Source organism: Peromyscus leucopus, chromosome 10 (genome assembly GCF_004664715.2).
Source record: "Peromyscus leucopus breed LL Stock chromosome 10, UCI_PerLeu_2.1, whole genome shotgun sequence".
In the NCBI taxonomy this organism is placed as follows: domain Eukaryota; kingdom Metazoa; phylum Chordata; class Mammalia; order Rodentia; family Cricetidae; genus Peromyscus; species Peromyscus leucopus.
The window spans coordinates 49,846,957-49,864,445 of record NC_051071.1 but is presented as its reverse complement, the minus strand read 5'-3'; the positions used below and the strand labels follow the sequence as shown (position 1 = coordinate 49,864,445).

The window sequence follows — 17,489 nt, the reverse complement described above, 5'->3', positions numbered from 1 at the left end:
AACAAAAATTATAATGTGGCAATAACTTACAGTGGGTTTTGTTGAGTCATTTGTGGCATATGTGGATATTACCTATAATAAACAATCAATAAATCTTTCTTGAAGGGCAACATTGCTGTTTAATATTTTATCACTTTTTGTGAGACATCTAGCCAGTACTAAGAAATCAGACTGTGTCAGAGCTGGCTAAAATTGAGTTAGAAATCCTTTAAAATAGTAACCATTTAAAACTTTTCTTGTTTCTCAGTCTCTTAATGCCATCTGGAGAGTCTTCTAATTAAAAATTTCCATTTTTAAATCTGAAAAAAAAAATCACAATTTCTGGTGGGTGTTTTTTTTTTTTTTGATAATTTTAGTTTTAGACTATGATGACATACTTTCCTGGCAAAATATTCCAGCAGTCATGAAACACTGCCAGTCTTTTTTGGATTATTATATAATTCACTGCTTCAGAGACATGACTCTCATTTGCTTTGACCTACCAAGGCAATTCCTGTATGTCTTGATCAGAAATAATAAATGTGATAATTTTGGTTAAAGATCTGTGAGCAGAGCCATCAACAGTATGGAAAATCAGAAGAAAAAGAAACTGATTTGTTAAATTAGATAACTTTTAATAGAAAAAGACAATCCAATACCACCCAGCAGGGTTCATTTTAGCTACTATTTAATTTGTGGCTGAAATGAATATGCAAACTGAACACCCTGCTTAATTGGCCTGTATAAGGGAGATCAATAATGCAGAAATGTTAATTGTTCCAGCTTCACAGCAGAGTCTGAGAAGGAGAAACAGGACTGGATTGAAGCTGTGCAGCAGTCGATAGCAGAAACTCTCTCTGATTATGAAGTAGCTGAGAAGATTTGGTTCAATGAATCCAACAGAAGCTGTGCGGATTGTAAAGCCCCAGATCCTGACTGGGCATCCATCAATCTCTGTGTTGTCATTTGTAAGAAGTGTGCAGGTAATTAGTGATACGCTTTGCTCATCCCTGCTTGGTTGCAAATTGGCACTGGCTGTTCTTTGTCATCAAACATACTGTGTCCTCGGTAATGGTTGTGAAAAGTGAAATGAGATAAACCTTATTAAATAGAAGACCATTTAGAAATATCATATAATTCTATATTCAGTTCTATGTGGATTTGATAAAAATTATTTTTTAAGTATGTAATAATATTTTGAGTTTACTAGTCCATACATAGATTTTTTTTTTAAAAAAATAACATGTTTAAATTTTTTGGGATGATTTTAGAATACATCCAGAACAAGTTTGCATGCTTACATGAATACTTTCAGTAGTGCTCTAATAATTTCTTTAAAGTGTATTTTTTTATATTGAAGATGTTCAGGCTCTATCCTTGTATGCTGGATCTGACATCTCCTATAGTATGAATTTGAACTGGAATGTTTCCCAACAGAACTGATGTTTATGAAAAGAGCTAGTGCCACAAATGTCTTCCTTCTTGTGACCTTAGACTTGGTTGTCTGGTATCTCAGTGTATCTATGAGCCCTGATCCATATCCAAGGGAGTGGATAGAAGTGAACTTTTATCTATGAAATGCTTTATGGAGCACTTGGAGAAGCTTAGCCAACTTTAGTCTGCCCCTCTTGCCTCCTACTCTACAGATCCCCTGACTCCAACTTAAGAAGACACAGAATTTACCAATAGTACCAGCTGTTCTGATGCGGGTTTACAGAGGTAGAAACCGATATGACATAAAGTTCTTTAGACTGGCACAGAAATTGTTATTACAACAGAGGATAAGGACAAGATTAGAGTTGACTATTAGGCCCAGAGACAGGACAGGAAAGGAGCTTCTGACTCAGTCAAGTAGAGACAATGAGCAACACCACTCCAGCAATTGTCAAGAAGTTTCGGCACTTTCTGGAGCTCTGTCCCATAGCATTTATTATGATGCAGAGGTAACTTTCTTGACCACTTAATTAACATCATAGTAGCAGAAAACATCAGTCTCCTGTGATTCTCTACATAGTTTTTTTTTTTCCGCTTCCTCTTCTCTCCCATCTCATTAGGAGAGAGAGAGAGAGCTTTATTTTGCTTCTTCCTATTCCTCTTGTGTTCTGTTTCTTTCCTTGCTCCCTAGCGTCAGTTCATCCCTTACTTAGTCTCTTGAGTCTTTAAACTGGTTTCTTGTTTCATCATGTAAACTTGCCTCAGTCTACCTTCTTAACACTGATCCTCCCAAGCTCTTCAGTTCCTTCTTTGCATTGCTCTCTGTTCGCTTTTCCCCTTTCAAACTTGAGTGTTTTTGTGACTATACAGTCACCAGCATGGGTTTTCTTCATTTCTTTAACTTCCTTTTCCTTCAACATTTTGTAAGCAGCCTTCGTTTCTCTCCATTCAGTACAAGTATTTACAGTATTCTTACCAGTGTATTTTGCCTGTCAGTCTCCATTCATGCTGTGTTTGTTTTCTCTGTAATATTTGAGATCTGTGTTAGTATGTCTGTCTTTGATGTCGGCACCCCTTCACTTCAGTAAGCCATGCTGTCTTGCTTTCTTAGTAGCTGTCAACCATGCTTAGGTGACCTCAGCACTTCATGTGACTGAAGTACATGTGTGCCTTGGGCTCTGTTTTCAATTCTCATTCTTTGCATCAATGTTACTTATCATTTGTATTGAGTGCTCATTAAGAAGATGATTTTTTTCTAACCCTATGAGAATCTCAGTTCAGTTTTCCAAAGACACTTGAAAAATAGCACACCAGAAGTAGAGCCATCATTGCTGCCTCTAGCCCAGTGTGTAAGCCTGCATATTGTCATCCTTTTCCTAATTGGTAAGAAGTTGTACTGCCTACCTTACACTAAGATCTAAAATGAAAGAGACACTCTTAAGCTATATGCTTTCTTTAAAGCCCATGTCATCTCACTGACACTTCTATTTCTGCACTGTCCCCTTTCTCCATTAGAGCTCATATATTCCATTTTTAAATTTTTATCAGTATTAGTATTTTGCCTGCAATCATATCTGTGGCCATGTGAGTGTCTGGTACCCATGTAGGCCAGAAAAGGCCAGAGGGTCCCTTGAAACTATAATTATAGATGATTGTCAGCTACACTATGGGTTCTGGGAATTGAACCCTGGTCCTCTGGAAGAGCAACCAGTTCTCTTAACTGCTAAGCCATATCTCTGGTTCTCCGAGCTTATCTGTTCTTACATAGACTGCTTTAGTATCTCCTTCTGCAACTCACAGGCTTCTAATGTTGCTTTTAGGTTATAATTAAAAGTGCAAGGCAATGTGAACTCCTGCTACGGGACTTTGTGCCCTAAAGTATCTTTACCTCTTCAATAAAGAAGGAAAAGAGCCTCTGATTTAGTATACTACAAAGTGCAGAATCTTTACTGTTCCTAGGCAAAGTGTCTGTCCTTAAGATCAATGAAAGTTCTTATATAAATGTTTTTCATTTTAGCTTACTTGAGACATTTACTTGTGTATCAATTGTGTCTGAGAGTGGATTTATACTGTACTTAATTTAATTCTCCGCTTCCTTTCTTCAGAGGAAGCAGTAGCATAGGATGTCAACATTGGGTCTCTATGCTCATTTTTACTACACTTGTCTGGTGTTGGTAGCTGTATTTACATGCATGAGATTTAACTGAACATAAAGGTTTTCCCTTTTTATAAAAATAGCTCAGAATTAGAACATTTCTTGCAGGTACAAAGGCATATGCTCATCCCCATACTGCCAAGGGGAAAAAATAGTTTGGTAATCCCAGGCTATTTACACACACACACACACACACACACACACACACACACACACACACACACACACACACGTGTGGGTCTATGTACTTACATATGTATATACATACATGTATATTATTTTTGAAGTATAGTTTTATGGAAATACATGATTGTGGCAAAGCTAATAATTGTTACCCATTTTGGTTGGTATGCTTTTGATTTTGTATTACCACCATAAATACTCTTAGTGTTTTGGGCAGTTAGGAGAGTAGGTACTGGGATGCTTTAAATTGATGGTATGTGTACACATATATACATGCATACATACCTGTACACATTTTGTGTGTGTTTGTATTTAAGCAGGTGCACACATTCATGTGGACGTTGGGGGACAACCTTCAGTGTTGTTCCTCAGGTAGCATCCACATTTATTTATTTACTTATTTTGTTAGTTTGTTAGCTAGTTAATTTTGTCAGAAAAGTTATCTCACTAACATAGAAATTATCTAGGCTGGTTGGCCATCAAACCCAAAGGATCCCAACATTGGGATTACAAGTACAGACCACCATGCCTAGATATTTTTATGTGTTTTCTGGGGATTGAATTTAGGTCTTTACATGCAAGGCAAGTACTTTACTAACTTAACATCCCTCACATGTACACATATGTGTATGGGCTGGGAAAGGAGGGCATTGCTGGGAATTGAACATAGGGTCTCACACAGGTGGGCAAGCTCTTAACCACTGAACTATATTTCCAGCCCTCCAATACACATTTTAAAAAACAAAGCAAAAAAATTCACATTCAAATTAAAATGGAAATGTAATTGTATCTCCTTTAGGACAACATAGATCATTGGGCCCTAAAGACTCTAAGGTTAGAAGTCTGAAAATGGATGCTAGTATTTGGAGTAATGAGCTCATTGAGGTAAGTCCTGTTTACTGGGCCATGTGAACAAAGACTGGATGAGATTGGCAATAGGCAGTGATTGCTTTTATAAAGAAGTTCTGTGGCGGTATTGTGTTCCCCAAAATATTGTGTACCTTAATAAACTTATCTGGGGTCAGAGAATGGAAAAGCCACTAGATACTTAAGATAGTCAGTGATAGCACATGCCTTTAATCCTAGCATTCCAGAAGCAGAAATCCATGTGTTCAAGGATACAGCTAAGCATGGTGACTCACGCCTTTAATCTCAGAAAGTGATCCTTTAATTCTAGGGAGTGATGGTAGAACAGAAAGTGGGTGAGGATCAGAAACTAGCAGCATTTGGCTGGTTAAGCTTTCAGGCTTCTAGCAGCACAGTTCAGCTGAGAGACATTCTGGTTGAGGACTCAGAGGCCTCCAGTCTGAGGAACCAAGACCAGCTGAGCATCCAGCGAAGTGAGGTAGCTGTGGCTTATTCTGGTTCTCTGATCTCCCAGTTCACCCCAATACCTGGCTCAGGTTTGATTTTATTAATAAGACTCTTTAAGATTCCTGCTACAAAGTTCATATATGAAATTCCCACTATGGTATAAAAATGACACTTAGCTTCTCAAATTAGATAGTTATTTTTAAAATAAAGACTACAAAGAACTTTAATGATACTCAGGATGTAAAGGTGTGGCAACTCTGATGAAAGTGAGAACTCTATTTCTTTTTTTAACTCATATGGAAAAGTATGAGAAAAGGAAATGGAGCAATTTGGCAGAATTTACCATTCTGTATCTGTGCTGAGCTTTGTCATTAACCTACAGGTTCTATTTCACTGTTTCTGTCTCTATTTTCTCTCCTGTTCCACTGTCTCTCCTTGAGACAGACTAGCTACACAATCATTTAAATGAATCTGTCTCAATATGTGTTCAGTAAGACTGCTCTTGTTGCATTTGTGTGGTGTGTGCTTAGTTTCCCAGCTGATGCTGCAGTAGAAATAATGTCTGCTGCCCACTGTCTCTCATCATATGCCTTAAGAACACAGGCTTTCATGCTCTCTCTTGTATTTTATATTGAATTGGGTTTTAGTTTAGGATGCAAATCAATTTTGAAGGTTCAAACACATTTAATGAAATACATTTTCTTTTTGCCTTTTCCATTTCAGCTATTTATTGTCATCGGAAACAAGAGAGCTAATGACTTTTGGGCTGGTAACCTTCAAAAAGAAGAAGAATTGCACATGGATTCACCAGTTGAAAAGAGAAAAATCTTTATTACCCAGAAATACAAAGAAGGAAAATTTAGAAAGACGCTTTTAGCATCTCTGACCAAAGAAGAGTTAAATAAGGTGAATTAAATATAACATTATGCACAAATTGTAATATATATATGTATGTATATATATATCAACATTCTTAGTGTAGATCATTTAGTGGACAATTTATTACATTTGAAATGTATTAATTTTCTTAGCCCCAGCCATTACAGAATAATAGCAGAACAAATCTTCCAGAGCGTCCATGATGGATTGGAAGGTTCAGAAAGAACATATCCTAGAACCAAGACAGTGGACTGAGACTTTGAAGCATTAACTTATGACTTTAACCAATGCAGTGTAGACCTTTGATGCCCACTCACTGATTCAGGTCATTGTTTTCATTAGTATAGGAAAAAAAGAAATACAGGCTTCATAAATACATTGTCGAACTTGCATTCCTTTTAAGAGCTAGACTGGCATTCACTTCCCATAAATGGTGTATGTTTTTTTAATGGCCAGGCTCTGTGTGCTGCGGTGGTAAAGCCAGATGTTCTGGAAACGATGGCCCTGCTGTTCAGTGGAGCAGATGTCATGTGTGCGACAGGAGATCCTGTGCACAGTACCCCCTACCTGCTGGCCAAGAAGGCTGGGCAGAGTCTGCAGATGGAATTTCTCTACCACAACAAGTTCTCAGGTTTGTCCTTCACCCTATACTGACTGCTCTCTTCAGATATATACCTGAAAAAAAATGAAGCACAAATATATTAATTTTTCAACCAAGAAAATGACATAATTACTAAAGTACTGCTTTACAGGAGAAAAAGTATAGGATTTGTATATCTTTTATGTCCTTTAATCTTATAAATGGAAGATTAAAATAGTTAATCTGACATAATCATTTCTTCCAAAATTAAATCCTGTTTTCATATTTGAATAGTAAGTATGGCTTAAGTGCTTATTTGCAAATTTTATACAAAGCAAAATAAATCTCTCTGTATTTATTTGGTCATAAATCAGGAATTATTTTTCTTTTAGTTCAAAACTCCATCACAAATTCCTAAACAAAAGGAACTTTATTATGTTTGGGGTTTAAATGTGAATTTTTTTTTTTGCCTTTTCTAGACTTTCCTCAGCATGATGTTCATTCTGAGGGAGGTTCAAGTCAGGAGGCTGCCCAGTCCACCTTCCTCTGTGACTTCTTATACCAGGCCCCTGCTCCTGCTTCCAGAGTCTCTACAGAGAAAAAGCTACTTGAAGGTATCCTTCCTGCTCCTCCCTCTTAGATTTTTTTCTCTGGCTAAAACCTTTTACCTGATGTTTGCTCGTTTGTAGTGACTATTCACTATAAGTTTTTTGCAGTATCTCTCATCAGAAATGCTTCAGACCAGAATTGTCTCAGATTTCAGGTTTTAGGGGTTATTTTTGTTTTGGTTTTTGTTTGTTTGTTGTTGTTTGGACTTGGGAATATTTTCATAGGCTGTACTAATTAAATGTTCCTAATACAAAAAGGAAAAAAAGAATCTTAAATCTAAGAAATTATAAATTTGAGGGATATTGATTCTTGAATCGATTTTTTTCCAGATGTTTGGAGCACTTTTAATTTCAGATTTATTCAGTGTTCTTAAGCTTTTTTTTTTTTTTAAGTTATATATCTCAAAGAAGAAATTAGGTTAAACTGTGTACCATTAGATTCTTCAAAACAAAAAAACCTATCCTGTCACATTTGCTTTAAGGGCTTTGTGCTCAGTAATTGGCCACATAGAGTCTAGACCAAACTGATGTTCAGTAATTTTCCCAGGAAGGAGGAAGGAGCCAGTCCTGATTCAGTATTTCAGTCCTGGCTGTGTTACAGCCTCTTCACTGTGACTGCCTTCTGATGGGGGACAGCAGGAATGAACACTGTTTTCTGCTTTAAGCTATATAATGGTTGTTATTCTTTTTAAACAATGCAGTGATTTTTATTGTTTTCTTTTATTTGACCCAAGGGATAATAAATGACAAGCTTCACCAAAGGTTTGTGAGGGTAAACCATGCATCAAATCAAACAATTATTAAACTCTGCATAATACCACCCCCCCCAAAAAAAACAAAAGTACTTGCCAATACCTTTCCTGATTTCTAGAGCGTTCTAGAGCCATTCTTCAGTCTTAAATTTAGTACAGATCAAGGCAAGATCATCAAACAGAAATTTTTCTTTCAGTTTTTCAATATAATAAACTATTGTCTAGACTAATAACAGACTCATCAGATCTCTTTAAGGTCTTTATTCAAACATGCTTAAAAAATACCCTGGAATTGAGTAATGCACATTTTATGCTTTAAAAATTTATTACGGAGTTTTCCTCTTTAGATTTCAGGAGTTAACTTTAAGTATTTTGAGGTACATTTCACATCAAAACTGAAAGAAGTTTGTCTTGGTCCATGTGATTAAGTTTTTACAGAGTGTTGGGTTCAGGACCTTTGTGGATACTCAACTGACTACTCATACTTATGTCCCCTGCATAAAGAGGAGGAGCAGTGTTCACATGTTACTTAACATTTTTTTCTCCCATATGTTTCTAATCATCTGTAGATTTTTTTATATTACATGATAGGAATGCATTGAAAGAAGTTACTACCTAATTAATATTGGTAGGAGATACTGACAAGAAAAGAAATATGTGTACATTTAGTAAAGATGTAAAATATTTGGGGTATTTTTCATTAGTAATTGATTTAGATCTACGGGTTTGGCACCCATGGATATGCGGAGCTGGCTGATGATACATGGAAGTTAATTAGTTTTATTTTTTTTTTTCATCTGAATTTTTTTCTAAAAGTAATTTCAAGCAGATATCTAAGATTTAGTTACATAGTGCACTAGAAATTATTTCATTTAAAAATTCCCTCCTGGTAAGATATTCTTTGAATGTCTTTTTCTATCTAATTTATTGGCACAGTTTATAGATTCACGCTCAAACCGAATCTGCTGACAGCAGCCCAGCTCTGCTTATCCCAGGCCCTGCCTATGCCATAGAACTGCCTTTTTGTCCCCTTATATCCACCTTAGCTTCACTGTGATCTTTAAAAAAAACCAAAACAGACTTAATTCCTTTCAGAATAGAACTCAGGTCCCGTTCATCCATTGCTCAAGGGAAGACAGTAGGCTCCCACTGCCGATGTGCCCTGGTACTTGTGTTTAAGACCTGGAAGTTGTCTTTGGCTGCACTCTTCATTTGTGGGTGTTCCTTCTACATGCCCATGACTGGCTCCATAGCTCTGGCTATTTCTTAAAAGGCTGTATTCTTCCTCCTGCCACATCTGGAAGTCCTGTCTCCAGTGTGATACTATCTTATTTTTCAGGGGTTGGCTCATTGCTACATAGTAAGGTCTCTCTGTCACTTTATGCAAATGTCCTCTACCCTGTTAGGTCATCACCTTCTGAGGATGCTGTGCAGTTCTAATGTGGCCCTTACCATGTCCAAGACAACCCCTTCGTCATTTGTTTGTTTCTCCTTCCCTGAGGAGTGAGGGATCAGTTGTGCATTGATTCTGTTTTGTTCAGGTTCATTAAATATTTGGTGTCCAATTCAATGTTAACACTTAGTTACCACATGAGAAATGTTTGTGAAATGAACAACTGTATCTTTAAGAAAGTTATTAGGTGCTTAAAAATATCAAAATCACTTGTTAGTAGTCGTTGATTGTATGTGTGGTTTGATTGTTAGCCAGTGATTTCAGTTTAACTGTCAGTAGTCAACTAAGATGAAAAAAAAGTTAACTGAATAAAATTCCAGAAAAATTTATAGATTTAAATTTTTTATTGAAGTATTTTATAGTTATATTATTATGTATTGTTAATTTCCCACAATACCTAATTTATAATTTAAACTTTATGTATTCTTTGGAAAATATGATATGCAGGGTCCAGTATCCTCTAAGTTTCAGGCAGGCATTGAGAGTCTTGTCATGGATATCATCACTCCTGCACAGAAATGGGGAAACTTTCACATTAAAAAATACAGTTGCTGGCATAAAGCATATGTTGTTAAGAAAAAGCTCCTCCAAGAAGTGGAAGCAGAACTCTGAATAAGCATGTGTTTCTGGGCCTGTTATTGGCCCTCTCAAGATTTGGAGGCGCTGCTACTATTGTTGAATGTCAGCTTTATGGGAAGAAAATGAATCGTTTGGAAAGATGTAGAGATTAAAGTGTGGCTGTCACCTTTGCCTCTGAGAGGCAAGCACTGGACAGCACTACTCCATCAGCCCTTGTCAGCCCAGGCAGAAAACAAAGTGATTAAACATGAAGACAGGAGTCTGGGAATGAAATGCATGCATTCTTCAGAGTCACAGAGGTTTCACATTGTCAAAGTGGCTTTTCCAGATCTCAAGTTCTTGTAGCTCTTGCTTATGAAGACAGATCTGTATTTTGCTTTTTCTTTTCTCGGTTTAGTGTTCATGAAAAGAAAGATTGATAGCCTTGTTATACCTCCGCACAGAGCTGAATAATAGCATCCTGGTTTTGTTTTCCGTCTCCCTTCCTCAACCCTGTGTGCTTCCCCTGGTATCTGGCTTTGATTAGTTTGTGCAGCCTTTGGGTTTTAAAAAGAAAGTGGCTGATAGGGTTTTCTAGAGACTCCTATTCTGTTCTGTTTATACTTAATTTCATACATTAATGAAGAATTTTTAAAGTCCCTTATTCTAGGAAAAGCCTAAGTTGTTTACATTTCTTTAAAAAATATGTTTCCAAGGCTGAAGCATATTTATTTAAATGAGAAAAATTACTGGTGCATATTCCTCTCATAAGTGGGAGCTGAATATCATCACTTTAGGAAATGACTTCATGGTTTTGGAAAGTAATAGCTTTGCCTTTACCATCTCAGATTCATTGTGCACACACATATTAGAATATGGGACTTCTCTACTATGACACTTTAAAAGTGGTCATATGGTCTGACCATGTAATATGCATACAGGTGTTTTGCTCAGTGGTTAAAGGGTAGCTTCCCAAATCAACAGGAATGTCAAGATTGTCTGTCTCATCTTTGTTATTCTATGACTTCGAAGACAACTTGTTTGAAAGCTCCTCCCCACTAATAGTAATTACTCATGTGATCAGGGAAGCTTAGTTACCATCTCTATGCCTATAAAAAGGGTACAAGACAGTGGTTTGGGCACAGAACTGATGTCATTCTGTAGGCTCAGTGGATTCATACCTATCAAATAGGTAGAACATACTTGGCCCGTGAACATGATCAAAACTGATGGAATTGGGGGTGAGGGAAGGAGCTGTTGAGGGCTCAATATAAACACAGCAGTGTGGTTGATATATTGTGCACCCCAATAAACTTATCTGGGGGTCAGAGAACAGAACAGCCACAATATTAAACATAGGGGTTAAGCAGTGGCAGCACATGCCTTTAATCCTAGCATTCCAGAGGCAGAGATCTGTCTGGATCTCTGTGAGTTCAAAGCCACACTGGAAACATCCAGGTATGGCGACACATGCCTTTAATCCCAGGAAGTGATGGCAGGGAGCAAAAAGGTTTATAAGGCGTGAAAACCAGGAACTAGAGCCTGGATAGGCTTTTAGGCTTTTGAGCAGCAGTTCAGCTGAGATCCATTTGGATTTCCAGTCTGAGGAAAAAGGATCAGCTGAGGAATTGGCAAGGTGAAGTTAGCTGTGGCCTGTTCTGTTTCTCTGATCTTCCAGCGTTCACCCCAATACCTGGCTCTGGGTTTGTTTTTATTAATAAGACCTTTTAAGATTCATGTTACACAGCGGCTTCTGGATTCCTGTTGGCTTCTGAGTGTAGGTGCATCGTCCTCCAGACCTCATTTGACCTCCCCAGTTCTAAACTAGAACATCCATTTCACTCCATGGAATACTGAAATAGCGTGCCTGTGGAACTGCATATAGTTTGGATAAATCCTACATGAATGTCTGTCTTCCTTGTCCCAAACATCCAACTGAAGAGAAGTTAAGAACCCCATCTTTCACTTTCACCTCACATACAGACCCTTCTCTGTTAAGCAGCTGAGTCTTTAGAGTCACCTATTATATGCCCTGATTTCACTTTGGTGGACCTTTTGCAAAAACTGCTTTTGGTTTCTGTAGCAGAGAAGAGTCCTTTGGAGGCAGGGACAACCACAATTTCATGGGTTTTCCTTGCTTTCCAAAATCAACAGGAATGTCAAGATTTCCTATCTCACCTTTGTTATTCTATGACTTTCGAAGACAAGAACCATGCCTAGCTTGTCTGACCTCTGGCCCATTTCCAAACTAAGTGATGTTATAGACACGACAGAGCTATGGCCCTGATTCCCTTCAAGCCCACATTTCTCTGGAGCCCCCTCTTTAAAGAGACCTGTCATTTGTTTCCCATTAGAAATTACCTAATTAGCTTCTGCATTCACATTTGTTCTGTGCATCATTCCTTTGGGCACTGTGTGCTTAAGGCCTTTGAATGGTTGCCAGTTGTCTTCTGAGAGAGGAACAATCTCATGAGTCCTGAAGGACTATGAGGGGCTGACCTCTGCTGGGTGCAGTAGTTTTGTTTTCCATTTCCTGCATCCTGTTTAACCTGATCACCTGGCCAGGTAGGGTAGCCCCATTATCCATTTCTGTGGCTCCTTCCTCCTGTTGTGTCTGAGGAGCCTGGGTGGTTGTAGCTCTGAATCTGTGTGCTACAATAGAAACCTGCTCCCCAAACATGAAGAACTATTTTGTAGAAGCTGGGGGAAGGATGGAATTTTCTCTCATTGCTCACTTCTGGGAATGTCCTGCTCCTCCATGGCTCCTCATGGGGGGTGAAGGGCAGCTACATGACTTTCATTCCAAACACATTTCCCATTAAGGGGATTGTAAACTGCAGTGAAGACTTGGTGTGGAATAGGAATCTCTGGCACTGTGTGCCTTTGTGACAGACACTGTGTCATCCTCGTTTTCTTCTTTTAGGAAGGTTATTGCCGTCATCTGTCTTTTCAAATTAGTTCATGACCTGCTTTTGTTAATATATAGGCTTTCTTTTTAAAAATACTTTTAGGGAAAATAATTTTCATCTAAAAATTGCTGGTCTTTCAGGACATTTTTTTAATTCTGTAATGGCACAGGATATATACTGTGATTCAGAATTTTGAGTCCCTGGAATAACATATCGCCTTCCTCTGAGCACTGACCATGCCTCTGTTAACTCCCTTTTCCCAGGGCCATGGAGGGCTTATTCTGCTGGTTGTTCCTGAGTCTCCTTTTCAGGTTTTCTGCGTATGTCAGTCCTGCCAGCCTCAGGGTTTCTGGCTGCTGTTTTTCCAAATGTTGTATCGTCTTTTTCTTAGCTTCTTATTGCTGTTCTTTCTTAAGAGTCCAATGAAGGGATAAAAGAAGATTCAAGAATTAAGTCAATGGATTTTTTCTTTCATTGTTTTGACTTAATTTGAGACTTGTGGAAACTTAGAAGAATGCATGAAGAATGTCCATGTGTATATAGCTCATACAATACAAATATTAGTGTTTTATCCTTATATTTGTGTTTTTTTCTCTCTCTCTCTGTCTTTCTCTCACTCATGCTTTTTATTTTCTTATTATGTAGCTAGAGTTTTCCTGCCTGGCCTACAGTCAGGACAAATCTCTGTCACTCGCCAGTCCCACAGCTGCTCAGACTCAACCAAATAAACACAGAGACTTATATTGCTTACAAACTGTATGGCCGTGGCAGGCTTCTTGCTAACTGTTCTTATATCTCAAATTAATCCATTTCTATAAATCTATACCTTGCCACGTGGCTCGTGGCTTACTGGCATCTTCACATGCTGCTTCTCATGGTGACAGCTGGCAGTGTCTCTGACTCAGCCTTCCACTTCCCAGAATTCTTCTCCTTGTTCCACCTATACTTCCTCCTGCCTGACTACTGGCCAATCAGTGTTTTATTTACTAACCAATCAGAGCAACACATTTGCCATACAGAACATCCCACAGCATTATTATTTTCAGAAATTTCCTTTATTTGAATTACCTGAGTGTGTATTTCTTAACAAAGGTCAACTTAAACTTCCAAATCAAACGTTGAAAGTCTACTGATGTCTAGGTTTCTTTTTTTCCCCCTCAAAGTATTTTAGACTGGATACTTTCTGTCAAGTTTAAAATTTTAAAAATAATATTAACATTTATTGATTATGTGATTATCATGCTAGTCTGAACTTACATGTTCACCAATTATCACACAATTGGCATCCAACCACAGAAGTATAGCCCTTTATACTTCTGGCATCAATTGTTACATCAGCATTACTGGGTTAAAATCCAGGTGTCCCCAAGGCTGTCCTGAGGGCTCTGGGAGAACTACCCTCTCTCTAGTTTTTTTTTTTTTTTAATAGTTAGAGTCAGCCAGAAGGCTGAACCCAGCCTCTTGCAGAGTATTATATGAGTCTACGTGAGTAAGTCCTGGTTCTAATCTTTTGCTAAATGTGGCAAGATAATTGACAGCTACTCTGTTTCGTGAGCAGACTGTCATGTAGTCACTTTGTTCCTGTAGTAAGCTTTACTGTGACTTCAGGCAGTGCTTAAGTCATAGTTTAGAATTTGACCTGTTTACTCTTTTTAGAGTAAGAGACCCAGTTTTCTTGTAGCTTAGGAATGATGTTGCTTAGCAACTTAGCATGAGGTGGGAGTGAGAATGGGGGATGGGAATGGGGCTTGGAGGTGGGTATGGGTGGTGGGGATGGGGGTTGGGGAGGTAGGGCTTGGGAGTGGCCCTACCTGGACAAATCCAAATATAATTTCTTCTCTTCTCATTCTATACTCATGAAGTGTGAGCCCATCGACCCTTTCTGGAACCTTGCAGGACATTGCTTCATTCTTTGTGATTGCTTTCATTTGAACGTACCATCTGTCATCTTTCAGAAGAATTCTTTTTGTTTGTTTTGTTTTTTTTTATGAACTGTAGGTTCTTTTTTCTGAGTGTGTGTGTGTGTGCGCGTGCGTGCGTGCGTGCGTGCGCGCGCGCGCGCGCTCCCTTAGAAATTAGATCTTGTGTCCTACAGTACCATTGGCTTGGGGGTTAGGGGAGGGAATGGGAATGGATTAGTCTTTAATATACTTTCCTCCTATCAAAATGTTTTTCCTTTGTAAATCACATTACAAAGTGATTTGTGATGGGTACAGTGCAGCTTTCCATCTGATAAAGGTGTGCTGTGAAGACAAAAACATGGAACAAAAAACTACGAAAGAAATTCTTAGTGCACATTAAGCTTATATGTTTTGATCCTAAGCATAGTTCATCTACTGTTTTAATATTGTGACTCAAGGTCTGTCTTAGATCTCTAATCTCTGGGTACATATTCCTCTTGTGGAAGTTCAGTCAGCTGTACTGAATTGGGTCACTCTCAGGTAGCAAGAGACATAAATTGGATCCAGAGGAGTAAAGGGTTCCTTTACACTTTCACGTTGAATTAATTTTCCCTGTCTTCCTTTTTTGCTTATCTTTACTCTCTCAAATATAATTATTAAAGTAATAAAAATGTACAAAACTCATACGTGAGTATCTTCCACAGCTAAACTATTTCTGTGGCTCTATAGACCTAATCAAGGATTAGTAACCTTTTCTTAAAAGGACTCATAGCAATATTTTAAACTTTGTGGGTCAGATAATTTTTGTATTAGCTCAGTCCTTGAAGTGGCAAATGGGACACAGGCCATCCATAAGGAACAAATATCACTGTAACAATAAAATTTTATTGTATCAGGTGATGGTGGTCGAATTTAGACCCTATCCATGATGTGCTGACCTCTAAATAAGATACTACGGACATTGTGGATTTGGAGCATTTTTTTTTTTTTTTACATCCTTCTGACTCAGTAGATGTGCTTTTAGTTTTTGCTCTATTTTTTCTCTCCATATCCTCTGTGAAGACCACAGTCCTTGTGGTTACATGGTTGTGTTGCAGCTTTTCACTTTATGAATTGGCCTGCTTCTCTGGTCATCAATGTCATATTCATTTTTGTCTGGTATATCCTTTACTATTCATTTTTGTCTGGTATATCCTTTAATATTAGATGAGAATTTATTTGCAAGCAAAAGTGTCAACTTTATATCCTATGAAGTAGTCTGATGTTTCTTTTCTAAAATAGGGAATTTGTCCATTTCTTTATTGGAATACAGTCATGATTTATTTTTAAAAAGTTTATATTATAGTTCCATTTATTATTTACTTTGTTTTATATTCTTAGAGTTAAATAAAAAGTGGTGTGTTTTGGAAGGCGGCTTCTTGAGTTACTACGAAAATGACAAGTGTACCACACCTAATGGCACCATTAACATCAGTGAAGTTATCTGCCTGGCTGTCCATAAAGAGGACTTCTATTTGAATACTGGGTATGTCTACCCTTGAACATCTATCTGGGAGGTGAAAGGGATTGGTAGTCCTTGTACCAGGTGATGAGGATTTAGTTATCTTTCATGTTCTTCCTTTGCTTCCTGTAAAAAGATTCTATGGTATCTTCCAGCCAGTTCATTTCAACTGAAACCTCCATATGAAATTCTCTAAAAAGTAGTTAATACTATAACACTACATTGTTGATCATTGAAATACTTTTGTTTCTCTGATAAATTTAAATAGTAGACTAAAAGCAGGAATCATATATTTGTTTAAATGATATCATTTATAAAACAAGAAAACTGCCAGGCGGTGGTGGTGCATGCCTTCAATCTCAGAACTCAGGAGGGAGAGGCAGGCAGATCTCTGTGAGTTCAAAGCCAGCCTGGTCTACAGAGTGAGATCCAGGAAAGGTGCAAAGCTACACAGAGAAACCCTGTCTCGAAAAGAAAACAACAACAACAAAACAGAAGAAAACTGTCACACATATGCAGAAGGCACCTAGGTTGGTCCCATGCAAGCTCCCTAACTGTTGGTCCAGAGTCAGTGTACTCCCAGAAGCTCAGGTCAGCTGTCCCTGTGGGTTCCTATGTCATGTCCTTGATTCCCCTGGCTCTTAGGATCCCTCCTCCCTTCCTCAGGACGGCTCCCAGAGCTCTGCCCAGTGCTTGGCCGTGGATCTCTGCATTTGACTCCATCAGTTACTGGATAAAGGCTCTCTGATGACAATTAGGGTAGTTATCAATCTGATTACAGTAGATGGACAGGTTAGGTACCCTCTCCACTGTTGCTAGGAGTCTTAGCTGGGATCATTATTGTGGATTCTTCTGAGTTTCCCTGGCATCAGGTTTCTCCCTAGCCCTCCATTCTACCCACAAATTGCCTCCTGCACCCAGCCCACCCAATTAACTTCTCAAGTTTCCATCCCCCCAACCCACCCCCAGTTTACCCAGGAGATCTCTTCTATTTCCCCTTCCCAGGGAAATCCATGTATTCCTCTTTGGGCCTTCTTTGCTATCTAGACCTCCTTGGGGCTATGGATTGTAGGTTGCTTATCCTGTACTTTACTTCTGATATCCACTTATGAGTGAGTGCATACCATGTTTGTCTTTCTGGATCTAGATTACCTCACTCAGAATTATTTTTTCTAGTTCCATCCATTTGCCTGCAAATTTTATGAGGTCATTGATTTTTACAGCTGAGTAATAGCCCGTTGTGTAAATGTACCACATTTTCCTTATCCATTCTTTGGTTGAGG

At 38.3% G+C, this 17,489-nt stretch overlaps 1 protein-coding gene across 2 annotated transcripts in view; it reads left to right on the top strand.

The window, feature by feature from the left end:
* Arap2 (ArfGAP with RhoGAP domain, ankyrin repeat and PH domain 2) overlaps window positions 1-17,489 on the top strand; it is a 186,498-nt gene that overhangs the window by 91,921 nt on the left and 77,088 nt on the right. For both annotated transcript variants that reach the window (XM_028868146.2, XM_028868144.2), the window contains exons 11-16: window positions 763-962; window positions 4,551-4,636; window positions 5,789-5,971; window positions 6,401-6,575; window positions 7,004-7,138; window positions 16,086-16,230. In XM_028868146.2, the coding sequence (XP_028723979.1) occupies window positions 763-962; window positions 4,551-4,636; window positions 5,789-5,971; window positions 6,401-6,575; window positions 7,004-7,138; window positions 16,086-16,230 (924 nt within the window). The remainder of the gene's footprint in view (window positions 1-762; window positions 963-4,550; window positions 4,637-5,788; window positions 5,972-6,400; window positions 6,576-7,003; window positions 7,139-16,085; window positions 16,231-17,489) is intronic.